The sequence below is a fragment of the Tasmannia lanceolata genome, unplaced genomic scaffold (assembly GCF_043159265.1).
Source record: "Tasmannia lanceolata isolate RefF3 unplaced genomic scaffold, GAP_Taslan_0.1 ptg000015l, whole genome shotgun sequence".
Classification (NCBI taxonomy): domain Eukaryota; kingdom Viridiplantae; phylum Streptophyta; class Magnoliopsida; order Canellales; family Winteraceae; genus Tasmannia; species Tasmannia lanceolata.
This window is the reverse complement of record NW_027518692.1, coordinates 30,311,254-30,335,223: the sequence shown is the minus strand read 5'-3', so window position 1 is coordinate 30,335,223 and position 23,970 is coordinate 30,311,254. Positions and strand designations below refer to the sequence as shown.

Genomic DNA, 23,970 nt, shown 5'->3' with positions numbered 1-23,970 from the left:
TCAGTATTTAGTTTAGAATAGGATTTCTTTCCTTATCACTCTATGATTTTACTAATCACTCCCTTTGATTATGCTAATCTCCGTCTATGTTTATCCCATGAGTGTTCTATATAAACACTCATTAATGCTAATTGTAATTCATGCAAAGATCAGTGGAAATCATTCTCTTCCTTTACACTAGTGACATAGGTAGTCAGTTTGCGAAATTCTAGACTCGCACCCTAATTGGTGCAATCATTTGGACCAATTAAGACACAAGAGAGGTCTACCATCATGATAGAAACCTTGATTGGGAACTCAAATTAGAAATGGACGCCCTTCAGACGTGACTCTTTGGGTCTCAAGGACCACTAGTTATTTTCCTCAATTAGAATTTGTAGAAAGCTTTCTGTTTACTATTGTATGCTTATGCTGTAGATGAGAGAACCAAAAACCTCTATACTCCTTGTCTTGTTTGAGAAGGCATAAGTGCATGTCTGCTTGCGTGCATGCATATGTAGTGAATAAAGATAATAAAATAGTAATGTTGTTTAGTTCTCAAATAGAGCCTAATTGGCTAATTTAAAAAATAATGGCAAGTTAGGTTCCAACCGCTTCATGAAAAATCTAGTTCATTCATGAGTCTTTCTTTATAGAATTGATGGCAGACACGAGAGGTAGCCATGGGCCACAAACTTGTTTACTTTTAGGATTCTGATAGAGCAAGAGAAAGGATATAAATTAGGCTCTAGGGATTCAACCTCCCTTCCATACAGTTCTAACCATTCATATGTGCAAAACCTTCAACACTCTTAAATTACTGAAACAAATCCAATTTCTTCAACTGGGTCTTAATTTCTCTTCCAGGACCTACAGACCTTCATCACTTGATTGATTTCTAAGTTTATTTTCATGGCGCCAAACGGAGAAACACTGGTGGGTTCATACTCTAGGGACAAGCTGTACATGCCTCCTAGGCTTTCAATGGAAGGTCTCCAGAGGGCAGTATCTGACCTATCTTTGGAGATGAGCAAAGAAGGGATGGATGCGAAGCTTCCACCAATTAGTGAGGTGGAGGATGCAAAGTGCGAGTGCTGCGGCCTATCAGAGGAGTGCACACCGGAATACATTCGACGTGTGCGCGAGAAGTACTATGGGAAATGGATATGTGGGCTGTGTAGTGAAGCTGTGAAGGAAGAGGTGGGGAAGAAAGGATTGGGGGTAGAAGAAGCTTTGGGTGCTCATATGAGTGTGTGTGTGAGGTTTAACAGGATAGGAAGAACTTACCCTGCTCTATTCCATGCTGAGGCAGTGAGGGAAATCTTGAAGAAGAGTAATAGGTTGGATGGGAGAGTGAGGGCCAAGTCTACTAGCCCTAGGGAGAAGGTGGGTTCAAAGAAGGGAGGGATAATAAGGAGCACGAGTTGCATTCCCGCGATCACCAAGGAAATGAAAGATGGGATCACTGGCTGAAGTGTTTGTGTGTGGTTGGGTGGGTGAGGTCTCGTATATTGTCTCTAACTAATTTCCTCCCTTCTTAGAATCTCCTCATACACCGTTTTCATGGTCTCTCTCTTCCCTTCTTAGAATCTCCTCATACTCCGTTTTCATGGTCTCTTCCCCAGTAGAGTTTTCTCTTGGGGGTCAACTTCTCTCTTTGCAGGTTTTCATGTGTGAGAACACCCTTTTTGCACTCTGTGTTATTTTGCTGATCAACTTTTTTTCTTGAAGACTTCTTTGGTGATAATACCATTTTGCCCTCTGAGGGTTCTTCTTTGATGGTGGAGGGAAGCAGCAGTTCACCCACGAGTGTTTTTTATTTCTTGGGTGATCGACTAACTCTCACTCTTGTTGATCAGCCTTTTCGATCTCTTTCCAAAGTGTTTCGTTTCGTTGACTGACATTACTCTCCTAGATCTCTTCTTTTCTCCCCCAAAACTCTCTCTCTCTCTCTCTCTCTCTCTCTCACACACACACACACACACACACACATTAAAACCTTTCTCCCATTCCCAATCCACTTCTAACCAATATCATATTTCTCCCATTCCCAATCCCCTGATTGTATCCGGAATCGGTTGCTAGTTGTTATGTAGCTAATCTATCATGCCCTGGATTCCTCTGAATCCCCTAGTTGAAGTTCTTATTTATGGTTCATCAATGACTATTAATTACAAGGAACATGTAATTAGGCTAAAAGCCTTACGTGTAATCAGTGCTCTTCTTTTTCCTTAATAAATATGTCTCTACTTAATGTCTTATTCGGATGATGTTTAGTAATGTGACCTCAACAAGTTCTCCTTCATATATAAATATTTCTCCACTACTTTATTTTGATTCTGTTATCCCGCTTTTTTTTTACACTCATCTCGTGGTTTGTTGCAGTTCCAAAGAAGCCATGAACAACCTACTGCATAAATTAAAATAAAAGAAGGCTGCCAATATCAAAACAAAGGAGTCAAGAGTGCAACCTCCCCTTTATAAATATGGGACGTTTTCACCCTCTTTTAACCAATATTGCACAGTGAAAACTATAAAGATGGGTGTGATCTCGAGAAAAATTCATTATGAGTAAAAATTGGTGAAGATGGTCCTTCAAAACATGGTAGTAAATAGCGGTAAGATTCACCAAAAGCAAACCACCACAAGAGATAAGCACCAATTAAACATCATATTAAAGTCACAATCCATAACTTCATCAGTGATGCAATTAATGGTTACTGGGCAATTATGTAGCATTCATGAGTTGTGAAACCCCACCCATATTTATTGTGGTTTTGGTTCAACAATGGAGTCAACTTTCATCCAAGTCTGCATTCATAGTGTGATCCTCTTATCAAAGTAGGGTTACAACTCAAGTCATGTTTGATCGGGTTGAGACAACCCTAGCCCAATCAGAGGTAGCATTCCCTCAACCCTAACTGAGCCTTGGTTCAATGGGGGTCATCTGTAACCCAATCCTAATTGAGCCTCGAGCCAATGGGGGTCAACCCTAACCCAACCCATTTCACACATTTTTTCCAAATCGGGTCAGGTTGCGATGGGAGAAATAAAATTATGAGGAGTTGGTTTCGAGTCCGCTCGGGTTGTCCAAGGCCTCAACCCAAACCCAACCTGAAATTAAATAGGTTAGCTTCTCCCAACTCCAACCCAACCCAACCCAACCCAATGGGAGGGAGGAAAAGACAACCTGAAATCGGGCTGACCCGTCTTGAGCCCAACCCAAGTTGCACCCCTAGATCAAAGGGCTGAAAAGAGACTTTCAGAGGTAAAATGAGCAACAGTGCACATACAACAGTATACAAATCCTCTGATCAGGCAGGATCATATCCAATAAATGGGCCCGTTGATATTCTAAATTGTAGGCCCAATGTTAAAGCTAGTGAAGGTTGAAACCACAAGTATTAGTGACCTCAACACAACTAAAGCCAAAGCAGTGATAGTGCAGTTAGAGAAGGATATTCTTGGAACAATATGAGTTACAACTACACAAAAAAGACACGCAACAACAAAGCCTAATGAGCAACCACCCATTGAAGTACAAGTAAAGATAACAAGCAACCTCAGATTTCAAATCACAAAAAGAGTTCTGGCGTTGAAAAGCAGAGGCAGCAATCCCAGGTTTCCCAAGTCATACGAACAAAAGCAAGTAGAGGAGTTTAGGTCTTTTACTATAGTTGTTTGTTTGGGGAGGAGTGTCTCATACAAAAGACCAGTTGATGAACATGAAAGCAATGCAGTGAGCACTGTCTTCTTCATTCAACACCTTCCAGGCGACCGCTCTCTCATACGCGATGGGCCTGCCCATGCTCGAAATGCAGATACCTCCTTGAAGGCATGCAAAACCCTGCAATGAAAAACCATAGAAAGCAAAAGTAAAGATCCCTACTAGTGAGAGTAAACATCACTGAGACATATCTACAGTTCTACATATCAACAATCATAGATAATTCCTAGTACAATTGCAGTATATTTGGAAAGGGAAATGCTACAATGCAGAACACCCACTGCAAAAGTTCATCATGGCAGAAAAATGCTGTTGGTATTAAAACACCACCCTTAAGAAAAACAAAAGAAGACAAATCTGGTATGTAAATCCCCCACCAAATTGAAATGGGCGATGTTTTCACAGTTATCTGATCCTTAATTATAAATTCCGTTTCGTTCGCCATTTCGTTTTGGCGATCGGAACGGAACATTTCGGTGTTTCGTCCATTTTGTTCGAAACTTTTCGTTCCAACATTTACTAAAAGGAAAATCACTATCAGCTGAAATGTTTGTGTTGACCAGTGCCTGACAAACTATGAGATTTTTTTTTCTAGGCTTTTGGGATTTAGTAATGTTTGCCATTACAGAATTTATGAATTTTTAAAATTGAAAAAAAACCTCGTTGTTTGGAATTTATGGTTTGACCCAACCCATTTTTTACGAAATGTGTACTAGGACTGGAAAGTTGACATTTTTATCTTGAAACTATTTTTCATAAATCCAAATGGGGTTATTCCCTAATTTACATGTAAATCTTAAGTAAATGGGCAATAAAAATAGTAAAGACATTTACTTAAATGACGAATTCCGGATTCCGGACGAATTTCATCTGAAATGGAGAAAACCGGATGAAATCCGGAACAAAAAACACACACCTAACCAGAACGACATTCTTGGGTCCTCGCATGATGTGGGCGGTACAGAATGTCATGGCTACACCTCTGAGTGCAAGAGCCCGCCCGATAAGGCACTACCTACTACAGGAGAGGAAGGCAAATACCGAAAGGAGTGGCCAAAGGAGAGAAAAAAATTGGATGGTTATGAGAGATCCAATCGTTTGGTGCAGCCACACCCTTGTCTCCATGGTTTTAAATTTCGACCGAAATTTTGGATTTCGGTGAGGAACGAAACGAAATGGTACCGAAACCACAATTCGTTCGAAATTTCATTAATTTCAGGAATTCCGTCAAATTTTCTAATAAGAAAATACTTTTTTATTCCGTTAAAAAATTTCGAACGTAATTACCAAAATCTCGATCGAAATTTCATCCCAAAAATCAGGGATTTCGTGCGGCAGTACCAAATTTCACCAGGAATTTCGGGATTTCGGCTGAAATTTCGGTTTCAGATAACTCCAAAATTTTAGCCGAAACCGAAATTTAAAACCATGCTTGTCTCTGAGTATAACCAACTCAAGGTCTTCTGACAAAGGCCAAGCTTCCTCATTTTTTTTTCTTCCCTCTTTCGTTTTTCGGTATACAGTGCTTCCTGGACATGTTAATGCTGTAATGGGTACCCATCTCGTACCGGATTTCAGTCCGGAACGAACCGTTTCGTCAGAATTGATATATAAGGTCTGATCTTTATCAGATGGGTGTAATAACCACACTTTCAAACAGTAAATGAGTGCCATTTGAGATTAATGAAAATACCTAAAATCTACGAACATATTCTATGTTGTTTTGCTTTTCAGTTCAAGAGACTTGAAGGAACCTGAAAATCCCAGCCTAACATCAAAACAAAGAGTACATCAAAATGGGATCTCCATTTTGCAGACAGATTTTACAATGTTTAAACTAAGGGTGCAGACAGTTTTACAATGGTTTAAACTAAGGGTCACCTCAGTCACTTATAACCATAGAGAGAGAGAGGAGTAGCATCTTTCCTTTTACTTACTGGTTTCGTAATTAAATGATAATCATATCACGGTATTGGGATGTCAAATTTTAAAGTAAATTGAGGAGCATGACTTAATAGCAAGCAAAAACGAGAAGTAATTAACCATTTTATTATATTTTTCTATATTTATTACTTATTTAATTTTCAAGGGTAGAAATGATGGACCTGATTCATTATCTGTGGGAACTCAGTGTAGAGAGCCTTCCTTCCATGATCATCAAATATCTTCTCAAGAGTTATGTCTTGTAGGGCAACCAATGTCGTCTCAAGCATGTCGAGACCTGCCTGATTCGCAAAGGTGAAAACTGGGAGTGCCTATACAAATTATAAAAGAAAAAAGGATGTCTTAAAAATTTTACATCAGATAATCAAATAAATCATATTATCCCACAAATGAAAACCACGTGTATTTACTGCACATGAATGGATAAATCATATATGAAAAACAAAATTGGAAATGTTGCTCAGAATGGGACAATGCAGGGGAGTTGTCATCACAAATAAAATCGGAAATTTGATTGTGCTCCTAAAAGTCTGGGAATATGAAAATAGAGTAGAAATAGCCAAGTACAAACCTTCAACGAGCAGCACATTATAGCATCTGAGTGATGCCAGAGCATTTTGAGAACTGATTCACCACCTTCGCTACAAGATTTAAGTAGCTCCATACCCAAGTGGCTCCTAGAAAAGAAACAAAAATCATCTCTATAACCATGTATATATGATTAAAATAATAATAGTAGTGGTGGTGGTGGTGGTACTAGATGCAACATTTACATAATCTTTCTCCTGCAATTTACAGAAAATTTGAATTCCCAAAAGAAAAGCATCTTTATACAAGAACTGAGTCACATATTTGAACAATTATTTGTTTTTTAGTGCTACATATCAAAATAAATATAACATAGAAAAGTTGGAGATATATAAAAGAGACATCTCAGAACTGAGAGAACCGACAGCCGCATCAAAGACTGCACACATCAATCCTAATAATTATATAACATTAAAAAGATGCACTAATAGACAAACAGTTCATATAATATATTATAGTATGGGAAATGATATTTCCAACATTTCCACCTAGTTTGTCTTTTATTAAAAATAGATGCATTTCTACTCCCTTTTCTTTAACATTTCATGACAATGACAACATTTTTAGTAAAAGAAAACAAATGGGGATGGAAATGCTTCTAAAGGTATATAAGAAAAATAATTATATGAACTAAATAATTATTAGTTTACTATTTCTGGTTCTATACATCCATATAGGTGTCTGGCATGCTTGTCCATGACAGTACTTAATTTGAAAATTGCGTCCGTGCCCTGGTTAGGTATCATAGGGATGCATGTGCAAACATACAGATGATAAATCTTAAAACTAAATAATTGGTACATAAGAAAATAAAAAATAGAGTTTAAATACGTTTACTATTTCTAGTTCTATCCATCCACATAGGTGTCTGGCATGCTTGTCCATGACAGCACATTCTAGAAAATTGTGTGCCCTGGTGAGTTTCCAAAGTTTCAACAAGATAAATAGGTTAAAGACCACAGGTAAGGATTTCATTTGGTTTCAGCCGAAATGGCCGAAACATTTCGTTTAGTTCCAAATCCGGAACAGAAACATTATATATTTCGTTTAGTTCCGGATTTTGACCGAATTTCAACCGTGTGAAATGAACCATTTTTTTATTATTTTTTCTTCTCGTCTTCTTACCTTTTCTTAGTTCTCTTCTCTTCTTTGTTCCTCTTCTAAAAATTTAATTTACATGTTAAGTCATTTAAGTAAATGTCCATTTACTTAAGATTTACATATAAATAAGGGAACACCCCTCATTTGGTTTCATTAAAAATAGTTTCAACTTTCTAGTTCTAGTACAAAATTCAACCTCGTTCGATCATTTAGGGCAGGTGAAAATCTTAACTTCCAAAAAATGGGGTATTTTTCCAATTTTAAAAAATCATAAATTCTATCATGTCCAAACATTATTAAATCCCAAAAGTCAGGTAAAAAATCTCATAATTTGGTCTCTAAAAATTTTTCACCTAGACAGGTATTTCAGTTGATAGAGAATTTCCTTTAAATAAATGTTGGATCTTTACAACTTTGATGTTATGATGGATTGGGTTGCAGAGGATAACCATGTTGTTCCAATTTTTAATTCTTTGGATTCTTTTCATATTTTTAACTATTAAAAGAAAAAAATTCCATGTCATCGTAGCGTCTTTTCCGGGCAATTCCAGAATATATGTAAAGAAAGGAGTTTAACAGAACAGACCTGTAGCTGTGACAGATCCAACGAGCAAGTGTGAGTGCTTCAGGTGTGCCAGGTGGTAGCCGGAGCCCACCATGAGAGCCGAGTCGAGAGTTTGAGAGTGCCACAGCAACCCTTTGAACAGATGATATAATGCTACGGACATACTGTCGAGCCATGGATGCCACATTTTCTTGAAGGTGATTCTCAAATGCAAATTGAAATGCTATTGTCATCACAGATCTCATACTGCCACAACTGCCAGAATAATCACCAGATACTCTATTTCCAGTTGCCCCAACGTCGAGAGCAGAGGCAAGATCTAGAGTGCGGTTCGGACTGGAGGCATTCTGCATTAATTTGAGAGCAATTAAAAACAAAATTTTAATGGGACAGAGAAAAGGGAAACAACTCAAGTGATTTCTTGAGAAATCATTTACGCCCAAATGAAAAAAAATGAACTTTTACTTGTCTACACTCGATATAAATTTTCTGCTAACGAGAAAGTACTTACCACTCCGGAGTCAAGAGGAATGATGCGAAAACCAGAAGGTAGCAGTGGTGCCTCATCAGCAAAGGATGCGTCAATGGGGGCGAAAACAAGTTCCGCACAAGTGCCAACAGCATTGTCATCCACTCCACTACAGAGCTGCCAGTTCAGTACCCATATAACAATCATAGCTTTAATCTAATAGTTAGGTAATTACCCGGACATGTTAAAAGGTCAAAATTTTAAATAAATCCACAATTTCTTGTCATAAATAGACACTTTCCTTTTAACAAAAATCAAGTGGCTAAAGTAGGTAGTTTGAAGAAATCTCTGGAGTTGAAACCAAGAATATTCATATTATATCATCATGTCTGTTAGCCAAAGCCAATTTTCGTTGTAATGTGACATTTGATGAAAGATATACTGTAGTTTCTTATTTGAATGTCCTAAACATATTCCCATTTACCATTTTTATTTTATGTAAGCTTCAGGCTAGAACAGACACCTTACTGTCCCCCGATTACAAAGTCATTTAAGCTCAACAGTCCCTGCCACTCTATCAAGGATCATAATAATCATCTTTTGTCTTCATTCACCCAGCATATGATCAGTTCAAAGGGAAATTTCATCACACAATAGGTGGACAAATAAAAAGACCACAACCTTGAGGTCTCCTGTTAAAATCCCTTGCCTCCCCAAAAAAGAAATAAAAAGACCAACATTTATTTGGAACAAAATGTATATATGTTTTTTGAATCATAGGTGAAATTTAGTAAAGGCATTCCAATTCAAAGCTTCAGTCTAGAATACAGACCTTAACAAATAAAACGACCAAAACCTTGAGGTATTGTGAGCAAAAGCCTTACATCCCCAAAAAAAAAAAGGACCAATGTTTATTTAGAAGAAAGTGTAAATATTTTTTAACAGTAGCTGAGATTTAATAAAAATGTAACAGAGTAAAATTCAAATCTTGACTCAAACTCAATGAAAGGCCATCTACAGACAGCTATGGAACTTAGACAAGTCAATCATTTTTTTTCAAATTTAAAAAACTTATGTCTAGTCTGATATGAGTTTCTTGAGAACTCAATTACTAGTTTTGTTTTCTACGCTCCATCGGGCCCTTCGGGTTGTCAATCATGTTTTTTTAGGTTTACCAAATTAAAACAAGAGAGCCTTGCAAACAGGCTAGCTTGGCAATTTTCTCAAGGATGTAATCGGATTTCTCTTCTCTTATAGCTTTAGAAGACTGATACTAACTAACCAGAATAGAGGGATTACTTACTTGCAAGAGAAACAGGTCTCTAGTCGTAATGATATCCTCCTGCCCATGGCCAATGTTTTCCAACTTGATTACCTCCAAAAACTGTTCAGGACAAAGAAAACTACATCATTGATAATAAAGATTAAGTAGATCAACTTATAGAATAACTAACACGTATCAGAATTAAAATGTGACTGTTAGAAATGAGATTAGGGTTAGAGAGAGGAAGAAGAAGAGTGAAGATGGGAAGTCTCCACTAAGGAGCTCCTCATGTAAATGATGCATATATAGGCCCAAACTAGAGCAACAATGTACAATGATCACAATACCCCTAACTACTACAAGTAATGTCTAAAGTGCTCTAATACATTATTCTACACTCCGCCTCAAGTTGGAGTGTATATGCTATGGAACTCCAGCTTGGTACAAAGAAAACTGCAACAACTAAAAATAACAAAAAGCATATAATCTCATACACACATCCAGCTTGGTATAACACTCCTCAAACTGGTGTGGGTGAATACATAAGGAAACCATAACAATAGATAATGGCCACCATGAGAGTACGGTCATCGAGATTCGCGGCCACCAAAACGGAACAGCTCCCCTTGAAGTAGCACTACGGTGAGAGTAGTCGCACCTCGGCAGGGGAATAACAATGATCCATCGAGCAAAAAGGCACATTAAAGGTGTGCACGTGAGCAACGGCGAAGACCACGGGTAGGAACACCAGCTAAGCAGCACCACGCCAATAGAAGATAACCACCGATGGGAAAACCAACACAGACAAGGTCGACGGGGAAACTGTCGCCTGGAGAGAAGAAGAGATAGAGAAGATAACCAACTAACGATGGGGAAATCATCATCTAGTGACAAGGTCGACGGCATGAACATCATTGCCAGATGACAACAAGAAAATGAGGAAAGAGATAAACCAACCAACGATGGGTACACCATCGTCTGGAAACTAGGTCGACGGCATGAACATCGCTGCCTGAATGGAGAAACCATAGCGAGGAAAAGAGAAGTAAAAAGAAAAAACAGTTGCCTGTAAGAGAGCCGACCAACGATGGATATGAAAGTCATCGCTCGGAAAAGGCGGGAAAAGATAACCAACCAACAATGAGGAAACTATCGTCTGGAGACAAGGTCGACAGCATGAACATCTTCGCCTAAAAAGGAACCGACCATGGGGACACCATCGCCCAGAAAAGAGAGTTCGATGGAAAAACGAAGCCGTCGCCTGTAAGAGAGCCAACCAACGATGGGGAAAGCATCGTCTGAAAAAGAGAGGTCGACGGGAAAAAGAAACAGTCGCTTGTAAGAGAGCCAACCAACGATGGGGAAACCATTCGAAGCCGTCGCCTGTAAGAGAGCCAACCAACGATGGGGAAACCATTGTCTGGAAAAGAGAGGTCGACGGGAAAACGAAACAATCGCCTGTAACATAGCCAACCAAAGAAGGGGAAACTATAGCCAGGGAAAGAGAGGTCGACGAAAAAAAGAAGCAGTCGCTTGTAAGAGAGCCGACCAACGATGGGAAAACCATCGTCCAGAAAGAAGGATAAGGCATAAAACCGGAAACTAATGCATAGAACTACGCCAAGAACTCGGAGAGGAAACAACGAATAGTAACATTATTCAACCGTAACATATAGTTGTTAAATGAAGATATCTTCCAAAGTTTAGTGCTAGATTGATTCCATCTCTAACGACTCCTAAAATAGGAGATTGGATTAAGATTGGATCGTTGCCAATTTTATTGTCCATATACCTCATGTAGGACTCTATCTTTATTAGAGGCTTTCCATTTTTTCTTGTAATCAGGACTCTATATTTAGATAGACTCCTAATAGGATGTATAATATTTATTATATATAGAATTAGAAAACCCAGCAACCACAAGATTGGAAATCAGAATTTATAGTATACATTTCCTACCAGAGGATGCAACCTCTTAGAGTAGCCATTCAAAAAAGTGCAACCTCTTAGAATCCATGTCTCAGATTCCAATACTTCAAGATTCTCTGAGACACTTCTAGATCTCTTTGTGTTTTTTTTTCTAAACACTACTAGTACAACTTTACAATTACCACATGTTTTGAGTTTTACACATCTTAATAGTAAGTTTCTTAAGTGAAAATAAAAAATTATATCTACATAACCTACTAAAATTTTCAACATATTACTTTTTATAACCATATTATTATTATTATGTAAAAAATAAATTTCAGAATTGATTAAAATATTTTGGCAAATCTACGAATCATTCAATTTTAGGTTTGCCGAATCCGACACTCGATACCCCTGTCGGATTCAGACATTAATATCTGTACTGATGCAACATAGACCTTGATTGATCCTCTCCACCTGCTCATCCACATTGCTGCTTCCATGTTGGTCACAGCTCCACGAGCATTACCTCCCTCCCTCTCTTTGCCAGACCCCTTGTTGCAGAACCTCCACCATTATCGTGAGCAAAGCAGTCAGATGTCCTTCCACCATAGACGTTGCATTCAGCAGATCCACTCATCATCAGGTTGTATCGTGATCTGATACAATTGTGCGTATTATATAAAGGTCTTGAGCTCCAAGGACATCACACGTTCTCTCCGTCAGGCCACCCCTCGGCAGAACCCCTATTACCGTGAGAAGAGCAACAGGTTTCACTTTCCAGGGCACTATTGATCATGACCTTCAATTCAAATCATCTCGTGATTTCTCTATTTGGTCCTTCTACATTGTCAATTGGGCTGGGTACCCCGATGATCGATGCTCGACCACTTGTGGCAGCAACTCTTTCTTGGTCCAATCTCATCTTGTGGTGTTATAAGAGAAAAACAATTGTGGCTCGTTCTAGTACAGAGGTTGAATATCGAGCTCTAACTACTGCGGCCGCTAATATATGTTGGATCCAGGCTCTTCTTTCAAACCTTGGAATTCCTTTTTTTTTTAAGTAACAATTTTATTGAAAAGGAATAAACCCTACAACGAGGGGACAAGAGGTCCCCAAACCTTGGCATTCTTTAACTCACCCACCCAACCCTTCACTGTGACAATATCAGGTGCCATGTATCTAGTTGTCAATTGGGTTTTTCATGAATGGACAAAGCACATCCAGGTTAATTACCACATCATTCATGACAGAGCCACCCACGATGCCTCACAAATAAATTTTGTTTCCAATAGAGATGAAAACGCCGATGGTCTTACCAGAGGGCTCACTATACCAAGCTGTCTCTTACCAGAAGGCTCGCTATACCAAGCTACGTCTGGTTCCGAGGCAAACTAAATCTGGTGCCCAATATCAGTTTGAGGGAGGGTGTTAGGTGAAGATATCATCCCAATGATATCTTGCCAAGTTAAGCATTGGATTGATTCCAACTTAAAGAATCCTAAAATAAGAGTGGATTGAGCTTCAATTGTTGCCAATCTTATTGTCTGCATTCCTCATTTAGGACTCTATCTTTAGAGTCTTTCTAACTGTTTCTTGTAATCGAGACTCTGTCTTTAGAAAGACTCCTAATATTCTGTATAATATTTCTTATACACAAAACCCAGCAGCCACAAGATAGGCAAGATGAATATACGGTCAATACGTTTCATACAATAATAATACTGGTGACTGCAACTTAGGCATGAATAAACATGACATCGTTGCCATAATTGTAGCTATGTATATGATCCAAGGTTACCAGAGCACGAAGCGAAAGCGGGAAGTGGAATGGTGGGAAGTGGGAAGCATGAAGGGTCGGGGGAAGCGCCGGGGAAGCGCGAAGGGAACCGCCGGGAAGCGCATTCCCATCTTGGGGAAGAGCGATTCCCGTTTTGGGGAAGCCCAATTCCCATTTTGGGGAAGCATCAAGATTCCTAATTCGGAATCACATTCCGGGGAATCGCGATTCCCCGGTGCAAGGTGCGATTCCTGCTTCCTTGATATGATCTACCAATTTCTTCCCTATCTTAGTGAAGGGGAAAATGTGGCACATAAAGGGAGGAGTTAGATATTGATTAATTTCAACAAAATTTCAGTCAATTACGTTAGTTAGAAGAAACTGGGAATGAGAAAGGCTCATACCTCTTCATGCTCAATTGTGTGAGCCAATGGAAGGATGACCTGACCCCCAAAGCCTCCTATGTGGGACCCTGGTAAACTACAGGGGCCAGCTTTAACAGCTGTAGCTGAGTAAGCATCAATGTGACTGTCTGCCCATTCTGATCGGTGTTCCCGCAGGAATCTGAGGAGCACTGCTGGGGGCACATTCTGCAAGTTGTGAACAAGGGATATGAAAAATAAAATGAAAGAGGAAATTTAAGAGAAAAGAAAAGGGAAACCTTTCCAGAACTTTAAAACAGAACATTTTCATAGGAAATTAAAGAATTTATAGATACATTTTAGAGAAACGGGAAATAGCAAAAATTTAGTGACAATTTATTGAACTTCAGGATAGTTATGCCCAGGGTTTAAAGAATCGTCTGAAACCGAGACATGTCGCCCAATTTGACTCAAATTTCGAGTGGACAACACATACAAAAAATAGAAGGGAATTTAGCACCTAACAAGTACACAATTCATTCTAAATACATTACCATATCATCCGAGTGTGTTACACGGTAAATATAAGGCTTTTAGATGACATTGTTATCAGAAATCGCGCGCGCACAACAGTTGCATCTACAACATTCTCCTTGGTAAAATTTCCAAACTTTTGAGAAGAAAGAGTTATCTTTCCTTGAGAATATCAACCTTCTGGGGACTTTTTTTTTAATAAAACAATGATATGTAGCACTGACGACAAGACACGTTGATGATTTGGATGAAATCATATTTAGACCTGGTAAAGTAAAGGATCAGTTCTGCAGGGAAAAGTAGCCTACAGGGTAACTGGAAGGTCAATTCATTTGGGTCATACTGAATAATTCTAACGCATTTTTTTAAGAATCACTTGCCAACTGTAACTCTAAGCTAATAAAATTCCTTTAACAAAACTCATGAAAAAAACTAAATGTATTTCCCGATGCCTTGCTGGTTATAGATATACATTACAAGGCAAATCACAATATCCTCCTAATTTTTCAGCCAGTGAATCTTCCCTGGACAACAATAAAAATGACTCACAAAAGATTATGAAAATACCTCCAATAGATAGATAATTGCGGGGGTACTGATATCATCTTCAAAGCCTCTCTTTAAGATTATAAGTTCATGGATATACGGTCATTTTGACGTGGAACTTTTCTATTGGATAATGTTATCCATGGTTTTAAATTTCGGTTTCGGCTAAAATTTAGGAGCCGAATTCCGAAACCGAAATTTCAGCCGAAATCCCGTATTGGCTGACGAAATCCCAGATTTTTAGGATGAAGCCAGAAATTTAGGTAATTTCGTTCGAAATTCGTTAACGTAATAAAAAATTGTTATTTTATTATAAATTTCGACGAAATTCCTGAAATTTCTGAAATTTCAGCGTTTCGAACGAAATTTGGTAAATTTCAGGAATTTCGATTTCGGTACCTTTTCGTTTCGGTCCCCACTGAAATTTTGGATTTCGGTTGAAATTTAAAACCATGATGTTATCTAGTAATAGGCAAAACCTCCCTTTTTCAAAGAAGAAAACACACTTCATTATGACGAACACCACCCACATAGGATGAATGCACCATAACTAGATGAAATTAGGATATTTTAGTCTCTTTCAGTGATCATTACTCTAAAGCAGTCCCCATCACCAAGATTATAAGCTAGTTTAACAAGTTATGATAAATTTCCTTTTTTTATTGTTTTTGCTTGGCTGCATTCAACAAGATGGTTTCAATACCTGACCTGTAAAAGCATGGATGCCTTGGCACACAAAATGGGATTGTTTACGGCTGGAAACCCATTTGCATAGGCAACATTTAGACCCATCATCTTTCCAGGTGTTGAATTTACAAGAATGGTAACATCATCCATGCCATCATTTCCCATCATGGACCATCCCTCATCAGTAAAGCTGTTGAGTGCTTCATTGAAACCCCTGCAAACCTCCATTTATCAGGCTTCCAAAATAAAAAAATCCAGGAACATATTCGATAAGAATTCCTATAATACTACAAAACACTTACCGGCTCAACCTGTGGCTAAGTGATCGTAAAGCTGCAGGTCGTCTACCCCAGCCAGTAATGGTGGGATTGGAAACCTCTTGTGCAATTTGTCTTAGCTGGCGTAGAGCCTGAACAACCAGAAGCATAAAGAGTTAAGAGATGAGTTTTCAGTTCCCTTCTGCTACCTATCCTCACCGCATATCTATTCTTCTACCTCATTTATATACAATCTTGTGTATCTGGAATAACTTTGTTTTTTTAATGTGGTCAGAGAAAATTCATTAAAACCAAACAGAGACCGAGAAGGTCCCTGAAATTACAAGAAGAAAGAGAACAAAAGAAACTGAAAAATAACAGAAGCAAGTGAAATCAGCTAGGGTGGAAGGAAGTTGTAAAACGTCACCCCCACCCAATGTACACCCTCTCTAGTAAGCTTGGCAGCCTCTCCATTAGCTGACCGCCTTATGGGATCGAAGGATATTGAGGAGGATCCAATTCTATCTTGGATTACGTCAAATAATGCAGCAAATCTCCACGGTGTGATATGAGAGCCTCTACGCCACCTAATGACATTGAGAGAGTCCCTTCTATCACCACCCTATTCATGTCTTGATCTTGAAGCAAATTGATACCATGATATATGGCTCGAACTTCTGCCTCAAGAAGAGTCTGCCACCCCTATCTGTAATAACTAATGAATGAAAAACCATTTTTTCCTCATGGATTGATATTTTCTTGCAAAAAGAAAGGATTTTGCCTAAAGAACACTCTTTTTGTTGATAATCGAAGGTTTTGGGGCACTGCATCAGACAAATTATTACATAAAATCTACTTTTGAAGCAGACAAACATGGACAATATCATACTGACCACCATTGTCTTCTTTTGAGCAAGCACCGTTGATGATTCATATAATGGGCGTAGCACTTCAGGCACGCTTCGTGGCTGGTTTATGGCATCAGCGGCTACAGTTAGTAAGTGTTGGTTGATGCAATATCTACTCATTATATGTCTAAAAGGAAAAGGGATCAATAAGAAACATATACAACTAGTATACCTCCAACTCCATATGATCGACAATGTGTATTATCGACCCACCCCCTTCACAGGGCCTTATCAAGTACCCACTTGGCAGCATTTTTGCTCTCACAAAATGCTGCACAGGTGGCATGTTCGGACCACTATGAGTGCTGCCAAGTGATCTTTCACAGACCTAAGCATTTTGTATTTAACACAACACCATCAGGGCAGCTCCAATAAAATATGCAAAAGTACTCAAAAAGGGCTTCAAATTGTTCTTTCTTTTATGGCATAAAAAGATTCACTAACATACCACTTGACTCCCATCTTCCAAAACAGAAGTGTAACACAGCAACCAGAAGTCACGAGCTGGTGCCAGTGTTGTCGGGGCATATAGCTAACAAAAAATTGCCACAAGTTTCCTTATAAGCTAATGGAGAATTATTCCACAATAAACAATATGCAGACTGAAATAAGTACCTACCTGCATGTAGAGCAACTCGATGGTTCCACCATTACCAGTGGGAAGCACATTTACAACATCCACGGATCGGCAATCACGGTACCACGAAGGTCGATCTTTGAGGATTTCTGCGACCTGAACCAAACTCGTCTATTAGTCCTGGCAATATCATTCATTGTTAACCAAGAAGAAACAAACAGAGAGAGAGAGAGAGAGAGAGAGAGAGAGAGAGAGAGAGACTAACCTTTGTAGGTTCTAGACCAACTAGGCCACAAGCTCGTGCTGCCACTCCAGTGCAACCATGAGAAATAGCAACGATTCCAAAGGAATCCGGACCAGGCTGAACAAGACACAGAATGCTTGAACCATTCAAAGTAATGTCAAACAAAAAAAAAAACCAAATAATTTTATCTAAAAATGTAATATAGGAACAAATAAGGAATCATATTTTCTTTATCTTACGAAACCACAAACAAAGAGATAAGAAACACAGGAGTACCATTAAAAGAATGTGATCGAAGTGTTGAGAGGCCATATGTTCGGTTTAAAAACAAAAACAAAGGACTTCTTTCCCTCGCATTCTTTTGTTCTCATTAAAAACAATAAGAAAAACCTAGTATCTATATATTGATTAACAGTAAAGAAACAGTGATGGGTAACCTTCATTCCAGGCATTTGGACCCACTCCACAGCAGTTCCAGTAGCCTTAGATAAAAACTCTGTTAAAGTCTCCTCTGCGATGGACAAAAGTCTAACAACAAATTCAACAAAAACTCATAAGTTATTCAAAGTAAAATGTGAAAACTGCAAAAATATAAAAGACCCAAATGCATTCTCATTTACCCTGCAGGACCAGCATCCCTTGCTGGATGCTGAGATGTCAAGTGGTGTTGACCACTTGTCACCACTGACTCACAGCTTGTATCAGTGGTAGCTAGCGCCGTCTGCAAGGAGAGAACCAAGCTAAATCAAGAAAATGGAAAATGGAAAAAAAATAAAAGATTCAAAAAACAATTCAATTACCTTTTGAGTGCGTTGGCGAAAATGGCCATTCTCATACACCAAATGAGAAACCTGTTTCTGCAGCCTATCATTTTCCTCCATTAAAAGCTTATTCATCGCGGACAACTTCCTGTTTACGCACTGGAGGCGGGACGACTCTTTCCGCTGCTTCTCTCTGCACCTGAACCACAAATAAAACAGGAAATTGATTAAAAAACAAGTCGACCTGATTAACCAGGCTAATGCACACAACCAAGAAACTGTGAAACAAACAAATACTCCAGAAGCTTAAGCTGTTAGAATTCATGTTATTTAATCATTTATACTTCAACACTCCCCCTCATGCGTGGCTCCTCTTTTTTGGGGTTGGCCGTCCACGTGGATTTTTAATATCAAGGAGTTGTTGGGTTTTGAATCTAGAACCCCCCATGAGGCAATAGCTCTGATACCATGTGAACAAACCATTAGTCCAAAAGCTTAAGCTATTAGAGTTGGTGTTAATCATGGGGAATGCTGAACCAAAGTTACCGGGATCGCCCTCCCACCCGTGATCCGTGGTCGCCGACCCGAAACGTGGGTCGTTTGCGACCCGAAACGTGGGATGCATAACCCGAAAGGTAGAGATGCATAGAGAGAGGTAACACTTCGGTGGACTAGGAAAAGAGAGTCGCACAATAGTTTATACGTTTGTTCATAGTTTTATGTTCTTAATTTAGTGATATTTGGAGATCTTCAAATTTTATATATTATGGATTGGATTGAAACTGGAATTTTCATTTTGAATATATATAAATGGCATATGCGAGGTTTTTGGTTTTGTTTATTAAATGCATGTAATGTGGACAATAGAATGATATTCTTGTAAAAATATATGAAATTATACATATAAAGTACCAGAGCGACCCAGATTTGCACTCCAAATCGACCCGCGAACTAAAATTGCCAACCGACTTGGCCTACCATCATTGTACCGCGTACCGGGCTAGCATCGCACCCCGTACCCGTTCCCGTGCCGCGCACCGGAACGAACCGCATTCCAGGTAACCTTGTGCTGAACTCAGGGGTGCACTATAAAAAATAAGAAGGAAGGGAGCCCCCATTGGTTGTTATCACCAATATGCATTTATTGCTCTTTGACTTTTAAATTTTTCGGTTATGTTATAAATGCACTTTGGTGATAGCAACCAATAAGGGTGCCCTTCCATCTTATTTTTGAAAGGGTGCCCTTCAGTCTAGCATTCCTTTTTACTCATTTATACTTCCACAGAAACAGTGTAAAAAGTTCTACATTTCGGAATACCTTCTGTTCTGAAACCAGACTTTGATCTGCTTGGACTCGATGTTGGAGAGAATAGGACATTCCCTAATAAGCTGCTGCCGTCGAATCGAGCTGGGTTTCGGGCATTCGTGATAGACCCTCTCAAGAGCTTCGACCTGCTCGGGTGTGTAACGAACATATTTTCCAGAGTCCATTCCAGCTTTGACCTCCTTGCACGAAGTTACCGCCATCATCCCTTCTAGATCAATCGAGTAACAGTAAGAAAAAACTCAAATAACCTAACAAATTGAGCAACAGTAGGACAAAACTCAAATACCCTATCAAATTATACACGTTTCCTTCTATATCAGTACACCCGATAACAAGCTTTTTCTCTAACGATCACAATCCTCAAAGCTTCACCTCCTTTCGCGGACGAAAGATTCAAAATCGCAGCTTGTAACAGCTGAAACTCATGGTTTGTGCTTCCTTAAGATCAAAATAAAGCTTTTTTCAGCCCAAGAATAGGAATGTGGAGCTTCATACAACCATCTCCATCAGATGTTAAAAGAAAGATACTAATATTGGCACTACCATGCTTTGATAGGTACACTAACCACTAACTCACTTTGTCTTTTTCGTTTTAATCAGCTGTCAAAGGTTATCCCAATTCCCAAAAAAGCACTCACAGCCTAATTAAAATGAAAATGACATGATGAGTTAGTACGATTATTAAAACATTGCAGTGTGGATATCATTGCCTAAAAATACATGGGAAATAGCCAGAAACTCCGAACTGAATCGTCGGTTTTTACTTCATTTAACCAAAACTAACGAAAATAACAAATAAAAAGATGGTTTTGTTTCTGAAAAATCAACACATTTTAGATTTTTCACCATTAAAAAAAAACACATTTTAGATTTTAATTCAATAGGTGAGAGCAGCAGACTATTTTTAGCTGAAACTGGAAATATTTTAGATACATGGATTTTATAATCTAGGATTTTACAAGCTAAAACTTGGATTTTAAAAGCTAGAACATCGATTTATAAGCTAAAACCTGGATTTTACAATCCCGAAAATGTACAGTCCAAGTTTTAACTTACAAAATCCAGGTTTTAGCTTGTAAAACAATCCTGAATCATAAAATCCTTTTGTATCCAAATGGCTTTTTAAAATTTGAGGATTTCTTTTTCTTTTTTCTTTAGCAAATTGAAAATCAAAGGCCAGAAACTGCAGAATCAGAGACTCATTTCCGATTTTAACCCCAAACAAATCCGAAAAGTATTCACAGATTCTATCTAGTTATCGATCTTTGAAACAATACGAAGAGAGAGAAAAGAGAACAAAAAAAGGCTAGGGTTTCCACACCAGACGTTTCTCGAGATTTGGAGTTTTTCTTTTCTGATCCTCCGATTCCCTTCAAAACCTCAAAACAGAGCCAAGAAAAGCTTTTCCGAACTGATTTCCAGACGATTGAAGATAGATTTCTCAAGATCTACGATTTTTCCACTGATGAAAAATGGAAAATCCATTTTCTTTCTCTAACAGGAGAAATGATCGATTCAAGAGAATATTTTGGCCATGGCGATTACTGGCAGCGAGAATCGATACTCCAGTATTCAAAAATCGACGAGAAAATACATCGATTAGAATCGAAATATCCACCAAGAACCCTAATTTCAGACAAAAGAAAACCACTTTTCCTGCTCTGCTCTCTATACTATTTAAAAAAGGCGCTATGATTCTATACAAGGAAATATTTAGACGAAAATACCCTCAACTTTTTTAACAAATCTTGATTTTTAAAATACTGTTATTACCCCTATGGTGTAAGCATTTGTCCAGTATTTTTCAAGAACTACTTTTTGGCTTCCAGCATAGGATGATCCGGACCGTCCATATGATAGGCCGCAACGTAGATAAGTTGTGCTCCAAAAATCATTTCCATTGAATGATCCTGGCCCTTTTCTATAGAGGAACTACATATTATGGAATCATCTAGCTCAGAGGGTTGGGATCATCCTATGAAAGTCACTTATGGGAATAAACTAAGGCATGGGTCGGGTTTAGAAATCATTGGTCTTGGTTTGGGTTGGGTTTTAGATTGAAAAATCCAAGTCAATCTTGGGTAAAGCCCGGTTTGAAAAAGAAAAAATGAAAAATGAAACCCGACCCGACTCTGGTGTACTTTGACTTTCTTAAATATATCTAAATAGCATATCGAATTGTTTTCCAATATATTGATATAATTGTTTTCATTGAGGTGATCATGTTTATGATGTAAAATATAGTTTACTTCTTAAATTCATACACTTATGTAGAGATTTCTTTTCTTTTTTTTCTCCTACAATCTTTAAAATTAGTCACCACCATTGCACCATATAAAATCTCGTGTTTTCTATGGAGGGTTTTGTCATTGGAAAACTGGCACGGGGAACATCAAAATACGAGAATTGCTAGACACACTTTAGAAAAATTGTTATAGAGGGTTGATAAACCCCTTTTAGAGTGTTTGATAACCCTATTTAGAGGGTTGATAACCCCCTTTTAGAGAGTTGATAAACCGACTCTAACAATTTTTCAAAAGTGTGTCTCCCCTCCCCCCGGTTGGCAATTCTCAGTGTGTTCTGATGTCTCTCATTGACAATTTTTCCTTATGTCATTATCATTTAACTGTAACACCAGGCTCCCTGCACTTTCATGATGGTATTTCAGTCATTGAAAAGAACTTTGCTATGGTGGCGTGAACGTAATTATGGTAAAAAGTAGAGGCATTCAGATTAGCCTGAGTCTTCATGTGTACACTTAAAATCTGAATTATTATTATTTTTTTCTCTTAAAGAAGGCGTGTAGGGTTGTGTGGGTCAGAGATGACAGGATTATGAGGGCTTTGCATGCGCCTCGATTTCTCATTTTTGTTTTTTAACATCATCACTTTCGTCACATCATCATCACAATCATGTGCACGCACCATACATGGCTTCTAGCGACATGCATACATCGGTGATTTTCAGGGGGCATTTTTAAGGGTCTAATAGAGAGCATGTCTCTGAAGTCAAGACCGTTGATACGGTAAGACATCATGAGATGACCCATATGATCTCTTTTTTATTTTCTCGCAGGTACAGTGGGACCCACCGGTTATTAGATAAAGAGAAAGATACTACGTGGGTGGGCACAAGATGCCATCCTTAACTCGGAGTACATTAGAGTGGGAGATCCAACGTTACTCTTGAGTTACTTAATCGACTAGCTTGATGGGAGCATGTTAGGATCTATAAGAGCACCCGGGGGGAAATCAGGATCAAACTCGTCCTCCGTTGATGATGAAACAGTGGTTACCGAGGATTGATTTTGAATTCCGCTGAGGAGTGCCTTTCTTAAGCCAATGCAGATGATATTGGAGGATGATTTCCCATATCCCTAGAAAATCGATTCTCCTCCTCCTTTGGTTGATCCTCATGCAGCTTCACTGCTCATTAAACAAAACAAAAAAAAAAGAATTCAATGATTTCGATCAAAACTTTATGTATCGGTGAAGGGAGTCCAATCGGCTTTTCGTTTCAAAGCAGAACCCTAGCGTGGTTTCTAAAATCTTAGCCGAAGCCCCCTTTTCAAATTCGATTTCTTCCTTCTTCGAGTAAGCAATTATGATTTTCTTCTTTCAGGTGTGGAGGGAACTAAGAGAATCTACGGGTTCATTATATTATATTATGTTACATGTTATAGGGGTATAATATGAATATTTTTGTCATTTAAAATTCTAAAACTTTTATATTTGCTTGGAACTTTTGTATTAATAAAACTTTTTTATATTTTTATAAAAGATAAAAACTCTTCTTTAGCAGGTAAGCTGAGATTGAACCCGGAACAAAGCCTTGACCATTGAGCTAGAGGCTTAATTCCAATAGATAAAAACTTGAGCGTATGAAACATTCGTTTGTACAGAAGAGAAATTATAAGATGTTCAAGCTTCAACTCATGTGTAGGCGATACGATAGAAGTACTGCCCTTGCTATTTGATCCAACATCAACCTCTTAAAAAGTGGGCTGCTGTTGGATCAAATATCAAGGGTGGTACCTCCTATACTGGACTTCACATTGGGGCATAAAATTTATGCACAGAAAGACAAGAGAGAGATCAAGTTCAGTCGGGAATTAATCTTGCTTTGAATTAAATGATAAAAATCCCGGTTATATATAGAGACAAATCCCATGGTAGAGGATTCTATACTTGGCAATCCCATTGCAATGGGACTGATCATTACTGTACTTGTTTTATTATTCATCTTGAATCAATGAAAACTTGAAGACTCCATCCTCCTAAGGAGACTTCGACCGGAGAGAGGTGGTCTTCCTGATGATGGAAAACTCATCCAAAATCTACTTAGATCTTATATCAATTTTTTTGGCGGCCGAAAGACCATATTTCTCTGATCGTACTCTCCTCAAATGCCATATTGAGCCAGCAGAGAGCTCCTTGCA

General features: G+C 38.5%; 2 protein-coding genes across 5 annotated transcripts; one reads left to right on the top strand and one right to left on the bottom strand.

The window, feature by feature from the left end:
* The first annotated feature begins 760 nt into the window (after nucleotides 1-760).
* Nucleotides 761-2,240, top strand: LOC143846346 (uncharacterized). Its single transcript, XM_077354777.1, has one exon. The coding sequence runs from the start codon at nucleotides 892-894 to the stop codon at nucleotides 1,450-1,452; it is 561 nt and encodes a 186-aa protein (XP_077210892.1). The 5' UTR covers nucleotides 761-891; the 3' UTR covers nucleotides 1,453-2,240.
* Nucleotides 2,241-3,402: 1,162 nt separating this feature from the next.
* On the bottom strand, nucleotides 3,403-21,208 carry LOC143846298 (homeobox-leucine zipper protein ATHB-15-like). 4 transcript variants are annotated; one of them, XM_077354734.1, is made up of 20 exons: nucleotides 20,854-21,208; nucleotides 19,819-19,970; nucleotides 19,524-19,740; nucleotides 18,245-18,404; nucleotides 18,065-18,165; nucleotides 17,882-17,972; nucleotides 17,466-17,561; nucleotides 17,243-17,356; nucleotides 17,072-17,155; nucleotides 16,796-16,951; nucleotides 16,609-16,683; nucleotides 15,761-15,867; nucleotides 15,480-15,672; nucleotides 13,734-13,919; nucleotides 9,677-9,757; nucleotides 8,416-8,550; nucleotides 7,926-8,251; nucleotides 6,222-6,327; nucleotides 5,812-5,961; nucleotides 3,403-3,826 (listed from the first exon to the last, which is right to left on the bottom strand). In XM_077354734.1, exons 3-20 carry the CDS (start codon nucleotides 19,733-19,735, stop codon nucleotides 3,680-3,682), a joined length of 2,520 nt encoding a protein of 839 aa, XP_077210849.1. In that variant the 5' UTR covers nucleotides 19,736-19,740; nucleotides 19,819-19,970; nucleotides 20,854-21,208; the 3' UTR covers nucleotides 3,403-3,679. The 4 variants fall into 4 exon arrangements, with proteins under 4 accessions (XP_077210849.1, XP_077210848.1, XP_077210846.1 ...); XM_077354733.1 differs by having other exon boundaries at nucleotides 19,524-19,737; XM_077354731.1 differs by lacking the exon at nucleotides 19,819-19,970.
* Between the last annotated feature and the right edge of the window lie 2,762 nt (nucleotides 21,209-23,970).